The sequence below is a fragment of the Coturnix japonica genome, chromosome 2 (genome assembly GCF_001577835.2).
Source record: "Coturnix japonica isolate 7356 chromosome 2, Coturnix japonica 2.1, whole genome shotgun sequence".
In the NCBI taxonomy this organism is placed as follows: domain Eukaryota; kingdom Metazoa; phylum Chordata; class Aves; order Galliformes; family Phasianidae; genus Coturnix; species Coturnix japonica.
In genome coordinates this window covers 117537616-117565266 of record NC_029517.1, presented here as the reverse complement: position 1 = coordinate 117565266, position 27651 = coordinate 117537616, and the positions used below count along the sequence as shown (strand labels likewise).

Sequence of the window (27651 nt, the reverse complement as noted above, 5' to 3'; positions counted from 1 at the left end):
TCAGAAAGGCAATACATACTATTCACAGTTTTGGAAGTATTGATCCGCCTGTATATAGATGAAGGGCAAGGAAAAAAGACTTACATGGACAAGTTAGGAGATGGAACCCTACTATCATCAGCTAGGTTCCCAAGGTGGCTCGGCGTTGAAGTCGAACTGTTCTCTATAAAGCACTTCTCCTAAGCCTTCTGGATAGTTGTAAACTTGATCAGAGATTTTGCCCTGCGGGAAGAAAAGCATACAAAGGTAAATTTGATAGCCAGAATGAAATAAAAACTTCACCTTCAAACATGGAACATTTTCAGTTCTGTATATAAGGAGGTCTGTGGCTTTCCCTTAGGAAAGCCTACAATCACCCACAGTGCCGTTTCCAGCAGTGAAGGTAAGCTCTGAGAGAGACCAGGTCACATGTACGATACACTGCTAAAATGTACTAACTGGGCAACTGAAACTGCCTGCTTGTGTCCATCTGCTGCTGCCTGAACTGGCAGATCTTCAACCTGGAGGCAAAGAGATCCTGCTTTAAGGAAGGCCTCAATGTCTGACCACCCTCCCAGAAATACTTGTAACTCTGTAACTGTTATGGTCTGCCTTCACTTCCTTTCTCTACTTTGTAATTCCTTTGCCACCTTCCCTTTCTCTGCTGTGAACCAAGGTGGCGTCTGGGCAAAAAAGCTCTGTGGGTGAAATCAGTGCTTTAAATAGTGAAGCTGAACACCATACATACAAATCCAGAGACGAGCAAGACATGAAAAAGAAGCAAACCTATGCTGGCCTCCAAGAATGAGGAAACATTTCAGCTGGCCCATAGAGACTAAGGCTGTTACACACAACAGCAAAGCAGCTTTCTAAAGTACACGGCTAAAATTAAAGCAAAGCAATGACAGAACAGTATGAAGGCCACAAAAAGCAGTCAAGAGACACTAACCAGCCGTGCTGAGAAGTTATTCCTTCCAAAAGAAACCATCGCTTTCACAGAAATAAACTAAGTACAGAAGAAGTAGTTGTATGAAAACCAGCATATGCTAAATTTTCCACAAATTTGTTGTGGTCTATGGCACGAAATCCAGAATGCACCAATGTGTTGTTTAAAGAAAAGGAGTCTTTGCTGCTCTCATTATTTAAATGAGGCTACATGTGCAGACTACAAAGAACTGGCTTCTGGGAATCTCCTAACACAAACAATCATCTTTTCAACTCCATTACAGTCAAACAAACAACCAAAGTATATTTCTCCAGTTATTCTTGCTACTGTTAAGATAAACTACTGTACTCTGACTTGAGAGCAACTTTTCCCACAGCAAAGAGAAATCAGCTTTAGCTATAAATTAGCATAAGCATTCTGTAGCATATAATATTAAAAATAAGCCTCACTGCTCAACATTATTTGAGATATTATCACAGAATCATAGTGGTTGGGAGGGGCTTCTAGGTATCACTCAGCCAAACCCCTGCTACAGCAGCTCCCTGCAGCTGTCATACAGGGAAGCATCCAGGTGAGCTCTGAGTATCTCCAAAGGAGGGAACCCTACATCCTCTCTGTGCAGCCTGTACCAGTGCTCTGTCAGCATCCAAGTAAATATGTTTTGTCCTCATGTTCAGACTGAACATCTGTGCTCCAGTTTGTTCCCACTGCCCCTTGTTACGCCACTGGGCACCACCAAAAAGAGCCTGGCCCCATCCACTTGACTCTCATCCATTAGATATTTATAAGCACTGATGAAATCCTCTCTCAGCCTTCCCTCTGGGAAAAGCAGCCCCTGGTCGCACCTTTTCCTCATAGAGGAGATGCTCCAGGCCCCACATCATGTTTATGGCCCTCTGTTGGACTCTCTCCAGTCTTCCTTGAATTGAGGAGCCCAGCACAAGACACAGTACTCCAGATATGGCTTCACCAGGCCAGAGTAGAGGATCATTCCCCTCAACCCACTAAGCACACTGTTCTTGATGTGCCCCATTGGCATTCCTAACCGCAAAGGCACACTGCTGGATCATGGTCCCCCCTCTGTCCACCAGGACTCTCAAGTCCTTCTCTGCAGAGCTCCTTTCCAGCAGGTCAGCCCCTAACCTGTACTGACACATTGTTATTCCCTTCCCAGGTCTATGGCTCTACATCTGCCCCTACTGAACCTCATTAGGTTCCCCTCTGTCTAACCCTCCAGCCTGTCCAAGTCTTGCTGTATGGCAGTACGGTCCTCTGCCATGCCAGCCACTCGTCCCAGCTTCATATCATCAACAAAACTGCGATTGAATTATGGAGCTTATGGAATTCTGCCATCTAGAATTAACGTATATGCAATGTGTTTTATCAGCCCTTTCACGAAGCAAGAAGTCGATAACATTTTGTTTTCAGATTATGCATACAACACCACTTTCTTTAAATAAGCCAGGAGCCCCACTGTACTGCTGGAATGCTGTACTTACTGTGCTCAAGAACTTGTACAAATTCCAATGATTTTTGAATCAAGTTTACCTTCCTAGTGCATTAAGTCACTGAACACAGGTACTTCTAAGGGGAACGCGTGACCTTTAGCGCAACACATTAAAGGACACGCTCTGGATAAATATAATCAGCAGGACTATTCTGATAAATGTTCTCACATGCCCAAGAAGAAAGCATCCAGAAAAACAGCTTCCATGAAGCTGGAATGAAACACAATCATTTTCTGTAGCAAGTTAACCATGAACGGCTCTAAGTTCCAAAAGACCTTTGGAATTTCCTTCAAACAAAGATTATTTGTCTGAAAAATCTACACGAGCGTATAGAAAACAGTCTGACTTATTTCATATTGGCAAATCTGCATGAAAGAGACATTTGGAGATGAAAATATGATTTCAAAGCATACTAATTTTACTCCATAAGGCAAGTAATTTAACTAACAAAGAGCTAGTTTGCTCTGCTGCAGTAGAGCAGGACAACCATTTTAAGCCACAGAGGCACAGCAGATGCTCATAATTCATATGGACAATGCCAATGTTGTCTATGTGATGAAGCACAAATGACGAGTTCCACTGTATAAGAGTTTTAAAGTAGGTATACAAGTGTTCTGCACTTCACAGTGAGCTTGAAGTTGTGGGCATGCTCTTTGCCTTCTAATGTTCAAGTGACACCTATATGCATGTATTTGTGTACCATCTGTAAATACATCAGCAGGTGCCTAGTGTCTGACTGCACGCAGCTTGATCAGCAGTGCTGTACTTCGTACCAAGCAACACTATCCTGCTGAGGAACAGAAAAAACCCTACCTGTCCAAAGATCATAGCTTTCCCAAAACAACTGTGTCAGCATGATGTGCCCTATGAGCATCAGCCTGAGCCATTTCTAGCCGATATGGCCTTCAGATCCTAAGCCTGACACACACAGGCCTACAGAATTGAGTATAACTCATTTTCTTCGCTAAAATGATCCGCTGAGTCTCTCAAGACCCAAAATAAACAACAAAAATAATAATTTAAAAAAAATAATCTAATTATCTGAAATAAAATATCTAAGAGCCAAACCCTAAATATCTAGAAACGACCTCACACAGGCAGACAGACAGACTCAGAGGCACCAGCTCCTCAGGTCCACAAATAACACAAGCTATTCTTCTGGCACAATAGGTCTTTTCCAGGCCAGTGCCAAGGCATTTCTGTGAGGCAGTGTGAGGGAAGTGGGGCTGTGCTCGCTGTCCCAAGGAGCACGCAGGTCTGCCAACAGTTCTCTCATCAACTCTCTCCTGCACTAGATCAACTGCATTTCATACTGAAATTTGCCATTAAACCCGAATTAGTCCATTACATGATTAAGCATCCCTTCAGGAAGAGACAGTATAAACTCCCTGCCAGAGCACACTGTCTCTCCTTTAATTGGAGAGATTGAATCATTCTCAAATCATACCCTCCAGCTGAGCATTATTCCCAATATACACCTGCACCAGCTTTTTCTTTCAAATACAGCATAAAAAGAAAACAGCCACCAGCACCAAACTAACCCAAACACATAAGCAGATCGCCTCCATGAAGCTGCAGCACAGGAAGATGCAGTAAACCTTCCTCTTGCCTCCAAGTAAAGTAGGAGAAAATCTTGCATGGCTGTTTACCAGCAGACAATGCCATCCCATGCAAATTGTTGTGGAAATCCCTCTTTTTCATGGGTTTTACATCCCAGGAGCTAGTGGCTGTCTGCTCTTCCCTGGCAGTGAGAGGGAGGGAGGTCAGTGTGCTCAGCCCACCCCAGGCAGAGGGGTGAGAGAAGAGAGCACCTCCCTACACTCACCATGGCCCCAAACACATGGGGAGGGGGCTGCAGTGGTGCAAGCATCAGCCACAGCGGCAGCAGCATTGTTCACAGGGTGACAGGAAGAGAAGAACTAGACTGGACCAGTCCAGACTGGAACAAACCCCTCCTACCATTACTATTATTCACAACCCCCCACTGTCGTCCCCCCCCCCAGCACTGCTGTCTCTCACATTTATCAAGGAAAGAATGGCAGCAAGTGCCGGGGCTTCAGAGCCAAAAACCCAACAGCTGGGGTGGGGGTTGAAGCTGAGCAGCATCCCCCAACACACCAACATGCAGTGCATAGAGCAAGCAGTGCTGCTGCCTGGGAGAGGAGGCAGACCCCAGCTAACCTGCTCCGTGGGACGTTGTGTTTTGGTGCCAGGTGGCTATTTTCAACTGGGAGTACACAACCAGTCACTGGAGACTGCTGCAGAGCTCTGCAACTCAATGCTTCTCCCATCTGCTGGCATGCATGGGCTGCGCAGGATTCAGAAGGGCTGGAAGGAAGGTTTTAGCTCACTTTCCTCTTTGCCATAACCAGGTTCCCTGGCAAAGACATGCAGCTCCTTGGGCTCTGAACGGGTCTCTGACATCTGTGGTGCTGCCTACTAACAGCTGCAGTGCTTCCTTCAGCCATCTCAGGTGTCCAATGGCTGCAGCCCCCCTATCCACACGCCATCCCCACCCCCTACACACACAGTGTGCTGGCAGCTTGCTGTGACCAGCAGCGTGGGCCATCCTGACACCCAGGCTCAACACTTCACTCTGGGCCACAACTCGACCCTCTGCTCTACGCTTCCCAAAAGCACAGCCAGCAACAGCCGGATGGGCCACCACAACCAGCAGAGATAGACACATTGAGGAGGCTGAGCCCCAGAAAGGAGCCTTCCAGAAGGACCTGCAGCACCCAACCTGCAGCTGTGCCCACTGACCGAGGGGAGGGGGAACGGCACATCCCTGAGACAAGCGTTTTTCTGCTGTCTTCTTAGGAGAAGGCACAACTGTGGCCGCCGCCAGCTGACCCGGAGCAAAGGACTCCCCTTTCCTCCCGGCGCTGAGGCAACGTGCCCCGTCATTTCTGCTCTTGCGCCGGAAAGAGCCACTTGTGCAACACCGCATGACTTGTGCCATTACCCTCCCGCCTCGTGCTGTCACCGCGCTGCCACCAGCCGCACCGAGAGGGACGGCCGGGGTGACACCGGGCCAGCCCAGGAGCGGCTCAGGTGAGGGGAGGAGAGGTGTGACAGCTCGGGAGGGAACCCGGATGGATGGCCACGGTTCCAGACACACAACATGGCCTCTGCGAAGCAAAGGAGGAGAGGCGCCTCGCCGTGCCGCCAGCACTTCTGCTTCCCCAGCTCCCTGCTCGGCAGCCGGGCCCGCCCGGCGACACCGCGTTCCTTCCCGGCTGTCATTTACCGGCGGGACCGCGGCCAGCAGGGTAGCCCGCAGCGCTGCGGGCGGCTGACAGGCCCAGCGGCCCGTTCTCCCCGAGGGACCCCGGCCCAACCCACGGTGCCGGGACCTCCCGCCGGCATCGCGCTCCCCCCGCCGCCCCCGGTGCCCCGGCAGAGGAGCGGGTTAGGCGGCACGCAGCCCCTCCGCGGGGATCCGCCATGTTGGGGCCGCCGCGGCCGCCGAGCCCCCCGCCCGCTCCGTTAGCGCCGCGGTTCCCCGCCCGTTCGCTTCCGAGCCCCGCAGCAGCGCGACGCCGCTCCAACGCGGTCCCGGCCCCGGTGCCCGGCCCGCCCCTCCCGCCCGCCGCTCGGCGGGCACGGCCGGCCGCCATGTTAGCGCGGCGCCCGCTGACCCTCCGCCCGCCGGGGCGCGGGGCTCCCTTCGCCCACCCCATCCCCGGGACGCGGCCCCGGACAGGGGCGACCTCGGCCGCGACTCATCCCCGCCACGTTCCGTTCGCCGCCGCCGGCAGCGATGGGGGCAGCCGGGCTCGCTCCGGCGGAGAACGGGCAGCATCACGGCGGCCTCAGCCCCCGCCCCGGCGCCGCTTCCCCCCGGTTACCCCGCGCGGGCGATTCGGCCCCCGGTCCCGGTACTCACGTGAGATAACGGCCCGAAAGATTTGGTAAATCGTCTTCTCTTTTTCGGCGGAATTTTTAAAGAGGGATGTGGGAACCTACAGCAGAAATACAGGCGGCGGCAGCGGCGCCTTCCAGGGCCATAGGCTGCGGGGGCGACCGGCGGGGAAAGCGCAGCGCAGCGCCGGTACGGGAGGGCACGGACACACAGAGACGGGACGGAGCGGGCCGGGGCGCGGGGCTGCGGCGGAACGGGAGCGGAGCACGGGCGGCGGAGCGGCGCGGCGCGGCGGGCAGAGGAGCAGGGGGCGCCGCCGGCTCCGCTCTTATAGCGGCGCGGCCGCGGGGAGGGACCGGCACCGCGCGTCACCGGCCGCGGGGCGGGAGGAGCCGCCGCCGCTCCCGCCTTCCCGCCTCGAGCCCGGCTCCCGGCGGGCATGGCCGCCTGCCCGGCCGCCCCGTGCCGGGGGAGGATGAGGCGCTGCCCCGCCGTGCCCCATCCGCCGGCGTGGAGGCGGCTGACGGGGCAGGTGCGGGCCGCGCGCTGCGGCCGCTTCCCTCGGGGCCCGAGCGCCGAGCGGGGCCCCTCACACTGCGGCGCCCAACCGTCTGCTGAAGTGGGGTTTCTTTGAGCGGGCAGTGTTGTGTAATAGCCTGGATCTCTGTTCTGCTAACAGCACCCACAGCGATGAGGCCAGGCCGGTGTCATGCTGTTCTGAGCGGGTGGCAGAGGCTGGGTCCTCACAGCCAGACAGGAACCTTCTTCAAGCAAGAGAACAGGAGCTCGCTGCCTGCTGCTGGTACATGAAGTGTTACTCCACACTGGAGGAGACCGAGCATGGCATGGTTTGGGTTGGAAGGGACCTAGCATGCCTCGCTCTTAGGTGAATTTCAAGACAAGTAAATACATGAACTATGGGATTTAGCTGACCTGCTTAGGCACTCGTACATCTGCACATCCTAAAGTCCTTATTACTTCTTAGCATCCTTGTGAGGAAGTGAAGCTTGTGCTGCAAGTGGAAAACAGCTGCTCAGAGACAGGGAGCTCAGGTAAAGGTCACTAAGGAGTTTGATGGAGGAGCTGAGGACCAAACTCCGATCCCACAGACCTGCCATGTTAGTTATAAAAGCACACAGGGTTGTCAGGTTCCTAAAGCTCCTTCAAGCATTCATAGTCCTTCCAAGGCACTAAAATCTACTGAACCCCATAGAAGAGGATGGGAAGTAATTGTTTCGGAAGGTTACTGCTAGTCTAAGAACATACTAATTTGTTAATTAAAACCAAAATCCCATGGGTTAGTGCAGGTTGGATTTTTTTTTTCCTTCCAAAGCAAAGCTGGGTTTGTTGAGTTCTGTAGGAGAGAGAATGTAGGAAAGTGGCTAATAGACGCACACCTATCATCTCCTCAGAGATGAAACGAGACAGAAGTTCTGCAGCACACAGTGATGGAGTTTGTTTACTCTTCATCCGTTGTCACCTTCTCTTCTGCGAATCGTTTTAAATGAGGAGGAAGTGAGCTGACAAATGTATGCAGTCTCAGAGCAGAGTCTCATCTTTCCTGATAAGAGCACTAAGAGGATACAGATCAGCCAGTAAAATCAGGCACTTAATGCTGAAGTCAGAGGACCTCTTGCATACATTTGCGCCAAACCCTGCATTTAGGAATAAAACCAGAGCAGTTTGCTGTTTTCTCAAGTGTATTTCATGCTACACCCCTCATTGGTGACTCGCCTGCTGTTTTGAGTTCCTATTCTGGGATAGTAAGTGCAGGAGGAGGAAAGGAATCACCGAGAAACCAAAAATATAACCCACACACTGCAAGGAAAAAAAGAAAAGAAAGCAAGCTGTAGAGAGATAGGAAGAGAGACTTGGACAGATATGGACAAGGGTACCATAAATGTGAATCATTAACAGACAGAAAGGGAGGAAGGATTAGAAGGGAGGACAAAGGTTATAGGGATATAACCAGAGGAGCCATTCAGGTTGCTGTATTCTTAGGGAAGATAGACTTTTTAAAATGTGTTTTTGGAAAGGATTTAAACCAGGAGAAGGGCTTGGTTTAAAGTGTGGAGGAGTTTAAAAGTAAGTAAGTAAATAAATAAATAGGTCAGCACGAGTTCCACATAGAACTATTTATTTTATCTGTGTTCTTACCTTGTGATGGCAATAGCTGAAGATGTCTCAGCAGTACATGAAGGATGTGACTGCCACATCAGCTGCTGCCATTTCATCTCCATGCACCTTCCCAGAGGAGTTCTTGTTTTGCTGGGTAGGGGATGTTTTTAATATTCTTACCGTGAGCGTGAAAACGGGCTGACTGTTGAGGAGGGGAGGACAGTCACGTAGGCCAGGAAAAAGAAGTTCAGTTTGATATGCAATTAATTGGGGGCACTGTCAGCTATTTTAAAAACATATGGAGGGAGGGAGGATTTCCTGCTCGTGGAGGAAGCAACAACTGAAAACAGAAACATAAACTTCATCCTCTCCAGTCTACTGAAAAAACAAAAAGAAGTGGCACACAGTTGAAGAGTGAACTACAGACAGAATGAGGACCCGCACTGCATGCAGTGTTTCCACTTTCACTGGTGATAATAATGCAGAAATAGAAAACTGATGTCCCAGCTCAAATGTGTATGTAGTCTTAGCATTGTGCTACACAAAACTAATGCTGCTTTGTACGTATAGGCAGAATGTAATAAGTTCAGTAACAGTTCCTTCGCTTCACAGAATCACACAGAATCATTAACATTTGTCTACACTCAGTTCTGATCCTTCAATTAGTAACCTTGTGTGGCTCCACGTGCACAAAGTGCTTCATGGATTACTAGAGTAACAGCTCACGTTGTGTTCTGTAAGATGAAAAGGCAGCAGAGCACAAAAGGCAGGTACAGCCCTCACTTCCAATTGCGAGGTGCTTATACTACATTTCCTTTCCTGCCTCCACACGTGTTGTTTGCCGCACTGCTGACAGTTGGATAGAGACAAAATTAGGTTTTATCCTTGTGACTCAGATAAACAGGAGCAGGAAGGACACCCTTCCCCACCACTCATTTTGGAATGCAAAAAACACTCAGCGGTGAGGTAACCCCGTGGTCAGGAGTTTCAAACTGATTTGGACAGATGTCTGAAGGCTGTGTAGCCTGGTGACCTTCTCCACTAACCCAAAGTATTTCCTTCTCTTTATGTCTTCCTATGGGCTACCTCTTCTCTCCCCCGGTTCTCCCATTTCCTTTCCCTCTCCGATGCACTCTCTATCACCAGACATCAGCAGGGGATCAGATTCCGCTCCTGCAGGTGAGAGAATGAGATTATTTCCTCCTCCATCTCCTCTTCCTCTTCTCTCTTTGCTGCCAACTCCTGCAGTCGTCGATGTTTTTTCTTAAAGCCTCAGGTGCAGGAATTATATGGGTATGCAAGAATTTCAACTTCCGTTGAGAAAAAGATCATGATCATAGAGAAGAGTTTGAAATATGTTTGCTGAAAACACGGAGCAACAAAAGATAAATACAAATAATAACCCACATTTTGTCTAGGGAAAAGGTTACTGCAATTTCAGAATGCTTGGACCTGACAATACGGTTCCTCTCTTGGCTTCTTGGCTTCACGTCCATGCGGAGGCATCCGGTGCCAGGAACAGTTAGCAATCTGTAGCTGTCCAGCAGGAGCACCGAGCCATTGCGGTAGGAGGAAAGAAGCAGTCAGAATTTCATTTTGGTCTGAGCTGTGTATAGGAGGAATGGCTGCACACAGGGCAGGCACAGGAAGAAACAAGCACAGATGACAGGACCCCTTGTTCCCACTGTGCTATAGAAGTACCAGAGTTCCAGCAGCCTCTATGTATGTCTGTATAAATAGGATCTTCTGGCTGTACTGTCCATTCAGTACTTGAATCATTGTGCCTTTCTCATTGCTGCATACTTCAGAGTTATCACTGTTCCTGTCCAGTGGAAAGAAACACTGATAAGCAGCTGGAGGAATGGTTCGTAATTATTAAAAGCCCAGAGGTGGTGGGAGGAAGACATCTCTGCCTTAGCACACAGAGCAGTCGCCTCTCAGCTATGTTTGCTGAAGTATTTGCAGGATCAAAATAGCTGCAGCAGAAATCAGATCTGGTCTTGGATTAGCCTGGTTTACACAGTGAATCTTTACAGAATACATCTCATACTCAAGCTAGGTCATTTGAACAAAGAAAAGGTTAAAAAATGAGTATATACTGGCTCATTGCTTTGACTGACATAGCTACTATGGAGGCATGTGGGGTGATCTGACACGTGGAAAATTAATGGAAACAGTGGCTCAAAGGACTGTGTAAGGGTATCATAAATAAGTAGCATTGAATTTTGGTTGTTTTAGAAAAAACAAAAGTAAAAAGGAATAACAACAACAAATAATCAGTCTTGATTTAGGAGTACCTAGCAATATGCTATAAACACAGTTTTGCTTTTTACAGATATAGCCTTCTGTCAGTCCGTTGCTAAAATGTTATTCACCTCTATGAAAACCTAGAGTGGATGACCAGAGGCTAAAAGAATAATGCCTGTGAACTAGATATCTTAGCAGCTGAATAAGGGCTATCAAAGAGAATATTCAAATATGAGCATTACTGCAGAGTCCAGTAATGACTTCATGCATACATTGTATTAACTAGTAAACAGCAGGAAGATTCAAAAGCCTTAAGGACCTGCAAACCTGCAACAGAATATGGACATCCTACTATCAGGAAATAGTCCTAAGCCCAGCCCAAGTTAGAAACAATTTGGACTTGTTATGTAGTAGAGATTTAGTTGCGTATTGACCATTTACGTTCTAGTTCCTCACGTCCAGGTAGCATAGATCATCATGAAAACCTGCAGGATCAGCTAGTGGCTCAGGGTTCAGCCTCTGTGAAATTCATCTTTTCTTACTATGAATGCCTTTAGATTGGTGAAGAGGTATGAAGTTTTCCTTTCTGGATAAACAGGAGGCATCTGTTCCCAGAAGAGGGGATTAATCAACAGTGCTAAGGCTACATCAACTTTCGGATGCAGCAGACCAAGTGCTGAAGTGAGATGAAGTGTTCTGTGTGCCATCCAGACCTTCTGATGAGAGTTAAAGCAATGTGTATCATGCTGTTAGTAGTGGTTACATAACAGAGGGAGTCTTTTCTGGAGTGGTATCATAGAATCACATAATGGCGTGGATTGGAAGAGACATAAGAGATTAATTCCCGCACGCTCCAGCCCTCTGATGATCTTTGTGCCCTTCTCTGAAACAACTCCAACAGCTCCACATCTTTCTTAAGCTGGGTCCCCAGGTCTGGACGCAGTTCTGCAGTGCTGCACGTGTGGCCTCATGAGGACAGAGCAGAGGGGAACAATCCCCTCCTGCCCTATGCTGCTGTCCCTCTGTTGATGCAGCCCAGGATGCAGTTGGCCTTCTGGGCTGTAAGAGCATGTTGCTGGTTGATGTCCAGCTTTTTGGCCATACATGTATTGCTGTATATTACACTTGCAAGAATTTTTTTTCTCAGCCCTGTAGGTTTGGTATCAAACCAAATTTGATTCCAGCTCCACACAATTAGGAGTGTTCTCAGGCTCTTATGCTTGCTGGTAATTCTTGTCACTCACCTTTCAGCTTGCCAAACACACAATGTGTTCTTCTTGTGTTTTCCAGGCAGCAGATGCAGCGGTTTGGCTGAGCTCCCCTGGCTGGCAGGGCATTTTGTCAAGCACGTTCCCTCAGTTTTCAGAGAGGAAGTTTCCCAACTGAGCCTTGAAGGAACACTACACTCATCAGTGTCCCCCACTGCCCTCCTGTGTGACCTGCAAGCAGCGAGGGGGAGAGTGTCTATCAAGACTTCGTGTCAATCTGAGAGGCCTCTGATTATCTTCGTTTTCTTTTCGACAAAAAACATTTGACCCACTTAAGATGAATCTTGTTTACTTGCATGAATAGATTTACTAATGTTAGCAGGAGTAAGATGAGCAGACTGGCACTATTCAAAGTGCTCTACATCTGAAATTTTGCATGCATTAGAAGTTAAGACAGGCTTCCTCAATAGGAATTCTTTTTTTCCATAAAGAAAATAAAACCTGTACATGCCGTGCATGGCAGCAGAGACCAACGTGAAATAATTACTCCTATAACACAATGAGGAGCAGACAGAAGGATCTGCAGGATCTGCACATACAATGCAAGGTAAGGAGCTGCACAGCTGCAACCTGTGCACTGAATTGTCACAGCACTGCTGCTGGCACTTGGGGCTTCTAAAGACATTGTCTGTTAGCAAGATTTTGAGTCCCTATTTGGATGCAATCAAGCAGGATTTTCATCGCTAGCAAGCTGTGTTAACATACCTGATGTTCTCTTGAGGCTGGCCCTGATCTCTAAGATTTGTAGCTTGTAATTTCTGTTTCTGTCTCATCCTTTCTGTGGTCCTCAAAATCAGGGAAGGAAATCCCTTTTTAATTTTGTTGCCATTAAGATCCCCTGAACCAATTGATTTATTCAGGACTTCAGCCACACTTTGCCAAAAAATGTGAGGAAAGTTCCTGGGCCAGATGCAAGATGTGAGTGACAACTTAGTACCCCAACATCTGACCATCATGAGAATCACCACTAAAACTGGTCCGCAGCTCTGAGAACAAGATCTGTTTTTTTGTTAAAAGCTGTTTGCAGAGGGGACAGATAATTCTGTTCGTGCTTGAAACGGTGGGAAAAAAAGTAACAGTGAGTGCTTTGCAGAATACATTTTCCTGTGAGTAAAAGATTTCAAGGCACCAAATTGTTTAAGATGGGTTATTTTGAAAGAAGTAGAAGGATGTAGCCTCACTGAGATCTCTGCAAGCACTGACAGTGCCACAAATGCATTGATGTGGCAGGAACATGTTCTCTGGGTCACAGGGACATTTTCAGAATTCCACACTTTTTGATGCCACTCAGCAGACAGCCTTTAAAACACATTTTGTTAGTAAAAGCACCACCATCCTCTCCTTGCCAACTTCTTTCTCTGCCCTTCTCCATTTCATATAATTTTCCCGTGCATTTCAGAATTCACTACTCCCCTTCCACAGTGCCCAAGGCAAGGCAAAGCAACAGCACTACACCACAACTGGTCATCCTCATGGGGAAGAGCTGTGTAAAGCAGTGTGTGTGCAAGTTACTGCCTCCAGACAGCACCACATCCTTCTGTCATTTTGAATGTCCTGATCCCTTTCTGGGTACAGAACAGGGCTTCAGGCTTTTTCTTTTTTCTTTCCAGGTTTGCCCTCAGGAGCCAAAGCAATGCTTACCCTTTTTTTGTAACAGAAGCAGGGTTCAGAAGATTGATTATAATAATAAACTAGAGATTGTGTTTCTGAGATTTTACATGTAAACACAATCTTAAGTGTAATTAGTTTCAATAGCTTCCATTTAATTCATGGACAAAGTTTGCTTTTAAATACCACACCAGATTGGACATGGCCAAAGATAAATTGAATGCAATTAGATCTACTATTTGCTTTGATGATATGCTACATTATTTCTTACAACAAACCGTTTATTATATGAAGCTAATGGTCATACTCATGCATTTAACAAATCTATTGGAAACGGTGGTGAAATGATAAGTTCCAAATTGAGTTATTCAAGTCTGGGGGAAAAAGAAACAAAAAAAGACTTATTCTATGAAAGAGTTTCATCTACGGTTCCATCCTTGTCAATGCCCAAGTCATCACTTTCACAATGAATTCTTAAACTAAGAATTTCATGTGCATTTCTCATCATTACACAAATCAGAAATCTTAATTACACCGCCTCTTTGTGGTGACTTTAATTTACATTTGCTTAATGAATGTATATTCTTAAGTAGAATGTCTGAATTTAAATGTTCTTACAGTGTTGTGAATATAACGCTCCTTAAAACTGTTAATAAGACCTCTGAAAAGACTTGCTCTCATCTATGCTGAGCCTGCTGTTTCAGTGGGCTGTCATGGAATTATTTGAATACTCATGGAATTTACTGAGAATTAGCCTTTTCTCCATCATCATCCCTTCCAACACCAATAACCACAATGTGATGTAACAATGACGAGAAAAGGAATCTGTAAAACGACACCCTTGTGGCTGTGGCAAGAATTCTTCAGTGCATTTCCTGGAAATTTGTAAAATCAAGATGTTCTTCTAATGTTTAACCCAAACAATTCTTACTTCCCTCCCCACCCCTCTTGCTGAAATTTACCATGATTTCATCACGACAACTGCAAATTAACGAAGAGAGAATACAGTCCCTGAGAATACAAATATTTGATCGTAGGAATTGTTAGCCTTTGAAATGCAATGCTGCTAACCACAGAGCTAATCCAGCTACTCTGTGTTCTGAATTTCCACTTCAATCCTTACCTTCAGTACTTGTCTTGTTCATGCAGCTGAGGAATGCAAATACCACGCCTTACAGAATAAAAACTAAAAACAGCAGCAGGTCACCTGCCATCATCCATTGGCGTAAAACAGAAGTGCTTAGACTTCAGGGAAGAGGGCTTGCCCAAATTATACCAATTCTGTGATGTATGAGGGATAATTTATGAATACCAGACTTTGCTGTTTTTATGTCTGTTGAAATTCCATGGTGGCAAAAGCAGGACACACATAATATCTCCGACATTGTGTCACTGAGGAATCTTAAAACATGGATTGTCCTTTCTGCCAAGTGATGGAGAGTGATATGAGTGAGATGAAAGTGATAGAGATGGGCTTGTAAGGGCACCTTGCCATTTTTCTCTGAGAAGAATTAATGGACTAGACAACCAAATCATCCTTCTTACTCTGCCGCACATATCATGTGTTCATGAATCTGTTCACCTTGAATAAAAACGGCAAACACAACAGAAGATTTGGCAGATGCAAGCCTTCTTGTGGCACCACAGCTAAGACATTGTTGTGTTTGGGGCTCTTTATTCCAAAGCACTGTCTCGTTATTGTCTTTTTAAGCTGTCTGGTTTCTAAATTCTGATAGGAAGAATGCTCCCATTGTACAGATACCAGCCTGCCTCGTGCTCGCCTGTTGGCCTGACTGGTGTTTCCTTGAGGTCTGTGGTCTCCAGAAAAGGGGCCTGGTAGGTTGAGTATGGCTGGGCTGGAAGGCCTGGGGCAGCAAGCTGCACTACACAGCCACACACCTCAGCAACATGTGTTCAAAACCCCATGTATTAGAAAGTCATAGCACAACCCAAGTTGAAAGGGACCCACCATCCGTTCCTCCATCTTTTTTCCCAGGTGGAAAGGATCCAGCAAACAGAGCCTTCTTTCAGTAGAAGGGGACTGGATACAACTTATGCTCTGCTCTTCCTGTATTCCTCCTGCAGTAGGGAGGCTTCTTGGTGCCCACACAAGTAAAGGGATCAGCAGGAGGCCATGATCACTTCTGGGGCCAGCCTTCTGGCTCTCGTACATCTCTGGTAAAAACATGTAGCTAAATGATGGTGACTACTTTGAAAAAAAAATATTTTGTAGCGGAGAATTTGTTTTATCAAATGGCATTATTATGCTCTTTGTAGCTGTTGTAGTTTCCACAGAAATAAATAAGAGGCACTACTTACAGAGCAATCTATGTTCATTTGCTTGGCACTCTGAATGAGCAAACGAGCAACATATAAGGCAAAGGGAACACTTGCAGAGCATTCCAAGGAGCCGCTGGGCATAGGGCTGATGGGAGCACACGCAGCTGTGCTGCCTGCAGGATAGGGCTGTTCTCCATGCTCGACACCATTAGCATTCCTCGTCAGCCGCAGCTCCCAGCACTGTCTGAGCACAAGTTGGGAAAACCAGGTCACTGTCTCAGCTCATCCTCCTCCATAAGCAGTGTTTTCTTCCGCTGCTCTGAGGCTCCGGACAGCGTAATTAGTTGTCACTAATGTTCAGTTCTGTGTTCAACTGCTTCAGCTCAGGCCAAAAATGAAGATTCTGCATAGTTTGCATGCCCTAATAGGGGGGTGGGAACTTGAGGGAGACCCATTTTCCTTGGGTTATAATGATGCAGCTGATATTTTTCAAAAGACCAGAAAGAATACTAATGACATGTTAAGCTTTCAGCACTCCCAGAACAGAGAATAAATGAGATTCCAATGAAAATACAAAGCTATACACCTACCCGTGCCAGATAACAACTTGTACTGCAAGGCTGTCATAACGAGCAGACTGAAATCGTGCCCTCAAGCAGAAAAACTGCCTGAAATCGCATTTAACTGCTTTGAGTTTGCAGGAAGATGAGAATCCTGATATTCCAAAGAAACTGGAGGGCAGAAAAAAGGAAGAAGTCAACCCTAGTGCCAGACCAGAAATCCAGATTTCTGCAATGAGATGGTGGAGATGATCCGTCTTTTAAACCTCTGGGGAACATTTTGAGTGGAATGTATGGAGTTGGTACACGGTGATTAAGCAACAAACTTTACCAAAGGTCAAGTGGTTTTATGCTGTGGAAAAATAAATAAGCATAAACACCCTCAAAGAATGATCTAGATGATGCAGTGCAGCTTGTTTCTTGGCAGGGCAGCTGTATCAGTAATTAAGGCTGCATTAATGCGTTCTGTAGGTGTCACCATAATGGCAGTGTCTGCATCGACCGAAACGACTGAGCAGCATGAGGAGCCAGGAGCTGCACCAACTCCTTGCCAAAAATGCGCTTACAATTTGACATGCCAGAACACCATTAAAAATAGCATCACTTAAGTCATAAACAACAAAGCAAATGATATTAGCATCCACTATGGTAACTGCAAAATCAACGTGCAGCATTTCAGGAGATGGAATATGAAGCAGAGCATCCATTAGCAATCATTCCAAGATGGTCTTTTTGGACAGAAGAGCACCAACTTCAAAGAACTGCTTTCTGTTTTGTGTGTGCTGGGAAGCAGGGAATGAGAAGAGAGGGGCCATGAAATTACAGCTGGAACTGATGAAATTCCTCTTTCACAGTGATTTGGGTTAAGAAGTGCTAAGCATGCAGTACAAGCTTTATACAACCCTGCAAACAACCATAGGTAGTTCATGTAGTTCATGTAGTTAGGTGGAAGTCAGAAAAGGAAATACTTCTGAACAAAAGAAAAAGTAATGTTTCTGTGTAGCAACCCATGTAGTTTAAGCTTAGGTGATCCTTGCTGCCCCAGTCAGCAGAGGAATTTTATAGGTGCTTCAAATAAATTAAAATACATCAATTAAATGCATTAAAATACTTCAAATGCATTTTACTATCATCATTATTTAAGCAGAATTCAGGCCCGGAGGCCACATAACAGTTAAACTTGTCATAACAACTCCGAATATAATAGGAGCACAAGCTCAAGATATTCTTCAGATGTGTGCTGCTAATTGCAGTTACAATGGTATTATTTTCCAGCTTCATCTCCTGCAAGCCAGCACGTTACTAACAGATGGAGAAGTGGTAAGCCCAGTCACACGTTACCTGTCTTCTGGAGTGATCCGTGTAATGAAAGCTATTGCAGTGGTAACCACAACCAGCACCTTGCGGTAATGCCTGTTCAGTCCTCTGCGCTGTATTCCATCCTTGCTTTGGCTCAAAACAGGGCAAACACAATGTTGCATGTATATCTGACCAGTACTGAGGAGTCGGTGATTACAGATGATGAACACGAGATTAACGTAAAAGCTCTGGGTTGGAAATCCTCCTTGGAAAACATTTCCAGATTTGTACGTGAGTATTAATTGTGCTTAATGCTTAATTTGCAACAAAGAACACCTTACTGTGACTGGATGTGTGCATTGCGAAAAGTAAGATAAAGGAACGTCTGTGACGCAGATTCTTGCAGCTGACGTTCTTCCGCGATATTTAGACTATGTAAATATGGGCAGTGTAAGTAGTGATATTATTTGCAATGCGGCTGCTGAATTCTTGGGAAGAAACCCAAACCTTGCACTTGCCTCCTTCCACAGAACAAGCCCCACAGGAGCACAGCAAGTACTTTCTGTTTAGATGTGGTACAGGGGAAGATATATGTGTAAAAAGCCCCGCTGTACTCATGAACTCTGCAAAGGAAAACATACAACAAGATGCCATTTTTATTGTTTTTAAATATATGTCTTCCAGGAGGAAAAAAAGCAAATAAATAAATAAAAGGCGAGATTTCCACGTTCACAAACTGTGGCACATAGGTTGCTCCAAAAGTAATGCCTCCCATTTATTTCCATGGAAAATACAACAGCTATAAAGAGCACAGTAGCACTGCTTGATAGAGCAAGTTCTCAGCTACAAAACACTATTTTTCAACAGAGCCAGCACCATTAGCTGATTCATAGAGATGAGCTGGTTGGGACTCTTCATTTTGTGGTGTGACAGCTGTGCATGGCCATCCAAAACGAGGCTTACATGTCACTGTTACCACTGCTGAAATGCACCACCCAGCGCCTCCCTGTGCTCACAGCCACTGCTTTGGTCTCCATAAATGTTCAGCAAGCATCAGTGAATGTCAGTGGGTGCCATTTTTTCCTGCATGGAGTTATTCAATGAGACCTCTTTGCTTCATCCGCACCTCCATGTCAGACTCCATTCTGTCAGACTGTCCCTCTGCTGCCACCTGTCACGGCAACAACATGTAGCACAGTGTTGGCTGGAAGGTTCAACCTCTACTGCCACATCACCACCGTCTGCCTCTGACAGAATAACAAAGGGCTCATTGGTTTTGGAGCAGCTCTCATAATACAACGTCCCTGCAGAAAACCTGCAGCAGCTCTGCTTTGACTCCTCCTCCCATATGCCTTGGGATTTTCCTCACTCACACTGAGTGGAGGACTCTGTCTCGCTGTTGGAGTGACCCTGGGTCAGCACTGCCAGCCGTAAGCTAAGAACCCAGTTACCCAGCAAGAGCAGAGTGGTAGACTTTTAACATCCAGGCAGAAGCTGTAGCAAGTATTGGAGCACAGACTGAGTTTGCATTATATTAGCATCTCTGTCCGTCTCTAACAGACGATACTTCCGTTGCATAGTAAATAAGTGTTGTTATTTGGTATTTAAGCCCAAGTCCTCTTCCCATTTCTTGGACCCTGTGAGCTTAAAATGTTCACTGCTCTGCTGCACTAATATTCTCAGAAGAGTGTTAATACACTGGTGGTCACATAGCATGAAGTGGAGAAACAGAACACCACAGCTCGCTGAGGCTGTGCAGGAGCCAAGCAGAGACCTTCTGCTGGCAGCAGTGCTGTGCAGAGCCCAACTGCACTGTCACAGGAGATGAAAGCACTGATTGTGGAGGGAAAGTAGGTCCGGGGGATTACAGAGCATGCAGTGCAATGTGTTGCAAATAAGAAGCAGCTCTGTGCTGGCACTTTGTCCTGCAGGTGGCAAGGAGACTGTCTGCAGAGTGTCATTTATGCTGATGTCTCCTTTAGGAAGAATGGGTCCTGGAGCATTTATTTCTTATGCAACTGTTGCAGAAAGAGTCTGTGATATTCTTTGGGACCCTGATAAATGTGGCTGTAACAGAGCAAGGCCAGCCCGCCTTCATCTGTGTTCTCATGAAGAGAACATATTGCATGCAGATCAGCTTTGTGTGCCTTGGGCTGAAGCTCTACATCTGATGATCCCTGAGCTGAATGCTATCCATACAGCCATCCCAAAGGAGGTGCAGCACTCACTTCACAGATACAGCCAGACTGAGAAGGGGTATCTATGGGTCTTCTTTTCAGTAAGAAAAACTGATGAAGACATTTCCAGCCATCTCAAGATACATTTCAGTAAGACACCACCCTGATAAGAATAATCTACACGGTCCCAAAGCACAAGCGGCTAGGAAAGCTGTGTTTGCTAGCACAGGACAATTCTTGTGTTCGTTTGCTTCTGGAAATAACAAGGATTTAGATCGGTGCCTGCAAGTCTATGGACAATCCTTTAGGGACTTCATACTACCCAGGGAGCAACTGGCCAGAAACTGCTGGGCACATTTCCCCTGAAACTGGCCCTGTTATCCATTGCCTTCCTCTCTCAGGGAAGATGGGATCACAGCAGAGGGAATTCCCAGTCATGGGAGGACGTGGTGCTGGGTGGGTGCTCAGACACTGAGTCTTCCTGCAGCCTCTGCTCTCAGTTCTTCCCTTTCACTGGGTTCAAGGAGAGGATCAAACAAATCTCAAATTGAACAAACAAGCCGTGTGTGTCTCTACAAGCTTATCAGCAAAGCTGGAGCTTTCCTTTAATTTCTTGTTTGCTTGTTTGGGAGAGAATTCTGCAGTGGCTTGACAGATGGGTTATTGTGTGCGACTCCCTGCATGCACAACTAGGTCAACCGCCAGGCAGGCACTGTGCAAGCGTGAGGCTCCCCCGGATCAGCCAGAGGCTGCACATTATATATTCAGAATTAGCTAGGTAGGAGAGAATGTCCTTCCTGGCATGTGCTACCCTGAAACTGTAGTCCCTTTGCATGAGTCATCTGAAACCACTTCTCGGTCCCAGCTGCAAAGAGTGTGACATCCATGGCATTCGTTTGCACCCCCATCAGCAAAGAGAGACTGGAGCAGTGCGACATCAGGGATTTCTCTTCTCCTTCCCTTTGAACTCTTAACTTCAGCACAACGCAGCTCTCCTGCCATCAGAGAGCGTCACCTTTTCAAAGCAATTGGAATAAATTTGCGGTAAGATAAAAGTGAAGGGATAAAGACCCAGGATATTTTTATTGGTACTGTTTCTAATCGCCATATGTACATAATTCTTATCACTGCTATGGGCAAAGAACAATAAGACAGCAAAAATGATGGCTGCCCCTGCTTCTATGCAGTTGGAGTTCAGGGTTCTGCCAAAACATGGTTTCTCCGACTCTGTCTGTAGTGGAGCTGACTCTGTTGTAGTGCCATCAGTGTGGAAATGCTGCTGCAAGAACATATTTTTGGCTGTTGCTCAGAAACTGCTGCCAGCCCTCTGCACAGCTTGCGAGACCTTTAATGCTGCAGGCTTGCCTTTAAGGGGAAAGTCCCTCAGAATAAATGTTTCCACATCACTCTCAGCTCAGATGTCCAGCTAAGCTGTAAATGAAACTGGAATGGAATGGAATGGAATGGAATGGAATGGAATGGAATAGAATAGAATAGAATAGAATAGAATAGAATAGAATAGAATAGAATAGAATAGAATAGAATAGGAATACTAAATCAGAAACTTAATCTTCCACCTTAACCATAGAATTGCAAGCAAGAAAGCTCTCTCTCTACAGCCTGCTCTTCCTTTCAAATTGCTCCAAGCCACCACACACCTTGACTTAACTTGGAGCTGTTTCAGTGACCAAGTGAGGGCAGTGCAGGGGCTTCCCAGAGGGCATTGGCTACAAGCAATGGGACAGAGCTCATTTTACCAACAGGAAAACCTTCGTGAGGCTCAGCAAGGGCATGGCATGAACGAGATCGTGCAGAGTTGCAACAGTTTGAAATTTTGCAAGCAGTCAGGTTTTACACCAATCCTTGGCTAATCGGGATTAGGACATTTCTTGCCCCTTCTGCTGACTACACTCAGGGAAAGGTTACAAGGCTGTGTAAGCCGTGTGGCTAATCCAACAAAACAGCTGATACGACACATTTATGTGTGTCACTTTAAAAACTGGTGTGCCTTTGTCATAGTTACAGCCCTCATGAGAGTGTCACTCCTTCCGAGCAGCTTCTCGCTCACTCGTGTGTTTTACATCTTCTATCGAGTCAGGAATAACTTGAAACTTCATTTGTGAAGAAGATTCCACAAATGTCAAACCCTGTGAATGAGCTGCCCCATCCCTGCAAAGAAGCACTTCTGAAAGTTGCATTTAGACATGCATTAACTTTCAACAAAAATTACTTACCCAAGGATTAAGAAGACAAGTTAAAAAACAGCCACCTGAGCGGAACTATCCAGCAGTTCATGAACATCACGGGCTCAGCAGAGGACTCACCCAGCACCACGTCTCACCCAGATACCGTTTCCCTGCAAAAAGCAGCACTTATCAGATCAGAAAGCCTGGGTTAATGCTGCAGCTCAGAGGCGTGACATTAAGAATGATGGGATGTGCGAGCTGCAGAAGCAAAAGGTCTCCACAAATGTCTAAGCCAGCTGCAGTGTTACAATACTTGCTAAGCTACGGTGAGAGCTTGTGATATTACACGTTTTTTCTGCCAGGTTGCCTTAAGGAAGCGGTCTGCGTGTTTATTAAAGGAGGAAAACCAAGAAGGACCATGGACAAATATGTGAATGTGCAATCTTGAGGTTTTGCTTTTTGGTGTTGGGTTGATTTTTTCTTTTTAAATTCCTTATTTTGAAGGATTTGGAGCCCACAATGCAGCATGAGCCACAAAGCACAGCAATACACGCTGCTCCCTCGGCCAGTCCCAGCTTTCCTAATGCCTTCAGCAGGACAGCAGGGAGCTAGGCACTGGGGTGGTCTATATACATATGTATATATATGGATAAATGCATATCTATATACCTATGTACATGATCAGCCATGGCTGACCCCATTGCAGAGGGTCAGGTTTTCATGAGTGCTCATATTCTCAAATGAAATAACGGGAGCCGTGGATTCTGTTCACATCTCTCCATGCCCTAAGGCATGCCTATAATAGAAAACCTGCCCTACTTTAACCAGATCAATTCTAAATGCAAGGTTTTAACAATGAGATTTTTGCCACATAAGTAGTTTAGTCAGAGCCATATGTTACGTATATGTAATGGAACTATAAGAAGGACCGTTTCTACTGAAGAGGCCACAGTAACACTTAACTGTGTGTAAAGCCCATGTTTTTTTTTTTTTTTTTTTTTTTTTTTTTTAAATGAGAAAAACCTAAGTTTTCCATACTGCTAGTGTCCAGCTGGGTTATCCTCCCTTCTGTCATGGCCTAAGAGAAGACCATCCGTTCTATTTGCGACCATACCCTTCCAGAGCAGACTTTTACCTGAAACTCAGCTACTAAGATCATTTCCATCCTTCTTGGGGTTTGCCTCCTCTGCTCTCTTTCCATTCTTCACTGTCTTTCAGTCAGCCTTTGCACTGTAGAAAATAACAGTCCTACGAAGAGACCGCATTTCAGATGCAATGCTGAATTTCTGCTGTGGATGTGAAAAGACAGCCTGGAAAAGGTGGCCACTCTCCCAATGTGGCCATTGTAGCACCTGGCTCATGGCTGAAGGCTCTGCAGGGTGCTCTGGAGTGAGCCCCTTCTCCCAGTTCTTCATCCTCCTCACCCACACAACAGAGAAGGCAGCAATACATGTCACTCTGAGCTTTCTGAGTGAAAGCCATATTAAAACACATATTATTGCTGTTAAGATTTGTTACTATTCAAACTTGTATTTCATTTCTCACCTGCAATGTGTGAGACATTACCTGGCATTTAACTCATAACTGTGTCTACAAGAGTTGATTATTTGGCATCCAAATTGTGCTTTAGGCAAGAAAAAGCTCCCGCTTGTCTTACAGCTGCCTCAAATCCATGTAACGAATGCCAACAGCTCTAGCAATCTATCTTGTTCTTAACACATGCCTTATCTTAAGGTCATGTTTCATATTGAATTTTCCAAACCCAGGGAATTCATAGCAAGCTCCTGTCTGATTTTCACCATTTAACTAAAATACAGTCAATCCATTTTACATGATCAGAATAAACATGATTCACAGGAATCTGACATGGAAGAATCCAGCACATTATTCAAGCCAAACTCAGAACAGACCAGTAAAAAGAAGACCTTCAATATTTTCAGCTGCAAAATAAATTGAAGGTACAATGATGCAAAAGATGGGGATGGAATTAACTGAAAGATATTTGTTGTGTTTCTATTTACCAAGAGCAAGAGAGAATAAAATGTACTACTCCTTGTCTGAACCTTGGAGTATTCTTTTAGAATAGACTAAAAGATGAAATATCCAGAAAGCCACTGCTGGGTGATCGTTTAACTTTAGTGAGGAGTGCTACAATGAATTCATGTGCCTTCTGTGAGATCATTTCATTCTGGTAAAGGAATGAATACCCAACAGGCAATGTTTTACTGGGAACAGATGTCGTGTCAGGACTCCTGAACTTTGCTGCTAACACTCGGTTACCTTTGCAATCCCTTTTACCTCACATTGCGCAACATTCACAACCTGTGTTTCAGGTCTCCTTTTGATCGGAAAAATCAATACAGTGTTATTCTGCAGCCACGAAGCAGGTCTGGGATGACATGACTTGCAACTGTTAGCAGGTTTGACAGCATGAATGTTTGTTTATTGGCACCCTGCTGCTAAAATTCACCTACTGCACACATGCTGATTGCAGTTTTAAAATGCTTAAATTGCATCCCAAGGGTGTAGTCCTATCCCATACTTTCAATGAGGCTGATTCAGTGTGGCAGGATTTAAATGTGTATTTCTTTAAACACAGCAGAGACAACAGCTTTCTCATAGACCCAATCACCATTTTAATGATGAGGCATTGCTTCCATGCCTAAGACTTAACTAAAGACCCATGCAGGTCACATTTGCCATCCCAGCCTTATCCCCCGGTCTGAGGGATCTCAGCGTGAGAGAACTCAGAATTTCAATGTGCAAAGTTATACTGATGGAATTCACTTAAGTGCTTTAAAAAAAAAAAAAATAATAATAATAACAGTACTTACACCAAGCACCATTTTCTTTTGAAAATCAGCTTAAAATTGAGGCTTTCTCTGCATTTTCATCAAAAAACAGCTTAACAGCTGCTGCACCTGCACCTTCTCTTTGACTGAAACAATAGACATTTGTGGGGTTGTTAGGTGAACAAAACCCCTAAATTATCTTTCCTCTCTACAGCCAAACCAGAAAAAAACAAAGAAACTCCTGTGAAGAAAGCAAAGGTGAGATGGAGGAATTGATCTTCTGATACCATAAGACTGTGCTACAAAACACTTTTAAGTTTTGATCATTCTTGCTTTTAGGTCCAGAAACATCAGCTCCAAGGAACAGGAAACAGCAGCACTCTTCATGATTTGATCACTGAAGAAACCACTTGCGTAGTCACATCACACTGAGTTCAGCAAGAGCCTTTTCCTGCAAGTTTTCTCTTTACTGAACAAGACCCAGAAATCCTGAATATTGCAAAGACAAGCAAGGAAACCACAAGTCATCAAGTCTGCTGGGGATTTGGTTGTGCTTTGGACAGTGGCCTGGCTGGTTTTAACAGACTGTGCTCAATCCTACTGTATTTCCCATATCAAGCATTTCCAGTGCACTGCCTGGATTTCAGCACTTCTTTAGCCTGCTTGTTTGTTGGCTAAAATAAAGCTGTGAGAAAAGGTGACAGATTTTCCACTATCACTTGGGGAATATACTTAAATATCTAAAAGTACAAGCAGGTAAATCTCTGCCCTTTTGGCAAATTAAAAATAAATATGCAGTGTCACATAGTCCGAATAGTTGCCTTGGAGGTATGCTGAGCAAAGTGAGACTTCAGATCCCAGGAACCCTGAGTGAAACACGAGCTTTACAGCACGTCTGCAAAACATGCCATCATCCTCAGGCTGTGAGAAACCAGGACAGGACTGGGAATCACAATGATTTATGCTAACATTGCCCTCTATCAGAAACTTTAAGCAAAGATGATCAAATGATGCATGAATTTTGTATTTGAACAAATTTATTGTTATAGTTAGGATAAGGCACATACATCTACATAAATCATAAAAAAATACAGAGTTGTATTTCTTTGAAGATGTGGTTAGGCAGTCAGTGGAAAGACAGATGCATCATTTTAATGGCTCAGTCCTCCTGTGCCCTCTCGGTCTCCCATTCTCACACCAGCTCTGTCCTTCCCAGTGACACATTTGCACAGCCACTGAGTAAATCAGGTAGAAGAAATGATTCAACTGAAAAACAACAGAGGAAAAGGGGGCTGGTTTTCAGCTATATCAGCACAATGTGTGGCTGCAGGATGCTTGTACTGGTGCAGCCCTGGGCAGAAGGGAAGTGATGCAGGTTAGGGACCAACAGCCAAAGGCACAGGAGGGAGACAGTGACTCTTTAGGCTGGCGCAGCTGCCAAATTTTCTTATCAAGCTAGGCCCTAAAACCTTTTCTAACACAGTGCTGTGACATGGAAAATATTTTATCGGGGTTATAACCAAAAGTTTTGAATAAGAACAAAATGAAAATCAAAGCACATACAGTTGGTCAAACTGATGGGTTTTTAAAAATGTTTTGAGAAAAGATCCTCTGGTCAGTCATATAGAGATGATACAGAGTTATTGTTTTTCCTATCAAAAACACCCGGGTAGTAACATGGATTATCGCTACTCTGGACAGCAACTTCTGTGTTCTAAGGTCCCACCTACAAAGGCATAGGGGTTCTCCTGCTTCTTTAAATGAGTGCTTACAGCCCTGGGAGTAGAACTAAATTATCACTTCTATCTTTGTTTTTAATATCTTTCATAAAATGTGATTGTATGGCACTTCAGTTTCTTGGAATACACAGAGATATAATTCACTGAAATACTCCTCCGTGACACTGAATTTACCTGATCCAACATTATTTAATAAAGATTCATCATAGGTTCAGGCATTAAACTCCAGTGAAGTGACACTTGGAATCACCAGTGTTTACACTTTGATTGCTCAAACACATCTCAAAGCATCCCACCACACTGCTCACAGAAAGACATGTAACTGCCTGAACACAGTGCACCCACAAAGGTCTGCTGGCATCTCCAGGCCAACTGAATGCTGCTGCAGAAGCAGGCATGGTGGCCAAAAGGCACATCCCCTGGCCTTGTGTTACATGAGAGCAGGACTGACATCGACCTGGTGTGCAGATGAAAGAGCTGCACAGATCCATGGATGAAATGTGCCACAGGTCTTGCCTTCTCTGAAGCCTTTCTAGTCTCCTTGGATCAAAACAATGAAGCAGCAAGGGAAGAAACACTCCGTCTGCTGCACAAAGCTTGGCTGAAGAAAATATACAGTTTGCAAATATCTTTTTCAAAGGTTTAAATTTCAGTCTTAAGGCCAGTGTCTCCCAGGCAACACCAAGAAAGATTAAAATGCAATCTGCTTTCATACCTATCTTTTTCTAAACTGCTTTCAGAGCTTGTATCACCACCTCAAGGAAAAAGAAATGTAAGTAACAAAGTCATACAAGTTTGCTTCCTCTCCATTTTCCAGTCTAACGAGATAGCAAAAAAAAAACAAAACCAAAACCAACAAACAAAATAAATCCCACAAGCGCCAGAAAACCAAGTCGCCATTTTTATCTCAAAACTCTTTGCATAATATTGGGCAATATTATGCTGGAGCAGGGTGGCTGGACTAGATGAGTTCCAGAGATCTCTTCCAAACCCTGCAATTCTGTACTTTTGTACTTCTATACAGTATCTGAGAACTTAGCCTCAGAGAACATCAGAAAGTGAGGGAAACCAATCTGTTT

General features: G+C 45.5%; 2 protein-coding genes across 7 annotated transcripts in view; one reads left to right on the top strand and one right to left on the bottom strand.

Annotated features, from left to right (window-relative positions):
- The window catches only part of AZIN1 (antizyme inhibitor 1), a 25674-nt gene extending 19061 nt beyond the window's left edge, over positions 1-6613 (bottom strand). Inside the window, exons 1-2 of one of the 2 annotated variants that reach the window (XM_015856084.1) lie at positions 6323-6613; positions 85-222 (exon numbers count right to left, since the gene is read on the bottom strand). The gene's annotated coding sequence lies outside the window, so the exon portion shown is untranslated. The remainder of the gene's footprint in view (positions 1-84; positions 223-6322) is intronic. The other variant, XM_015856085.2, reaches the window with a different exon arrangement.
- LOC107310425 (ribosomal large subunit pseudouridine synthase B-like) lies at positions 4996-27651 on the top strand. Of its 5 annotated transcripts, XR_004306286.1 has the most exons (4): positions 4996-5487; positions 6978-7184; positions 11954-12478; positions 25173-27649. XR_004306286.1 is itself a non-coding variant. In XM_032442870.1 (3 exons), the coding sequence occupies exons 1-2, from the start codon at positions 6389-6391 to the stop codon at positions 7106-7108; spliced, it is 573 nt and encodes a 190-aa protein (XP_032298761.1). In that variant the 5' UTR covers positions 6361-6388; the 3' UTR covers positions 7109-7184; positions 11954-12213. The 5 variants fall into 5 exon arrangements, 1 of the variants encoding a protein (XP_032298761.1); XM_032442870.1 differs by lacking the exons at positions 4996-5487; positions 25173-27649 and adding an exon at positions 6361-6830 and having other exon boundaries at positions 11954-12213; XR_001553589.2 differs by lacking the exon at positions 4996-5487 and having other exon boundaries at positions 6842-7184; positions 25173-27651.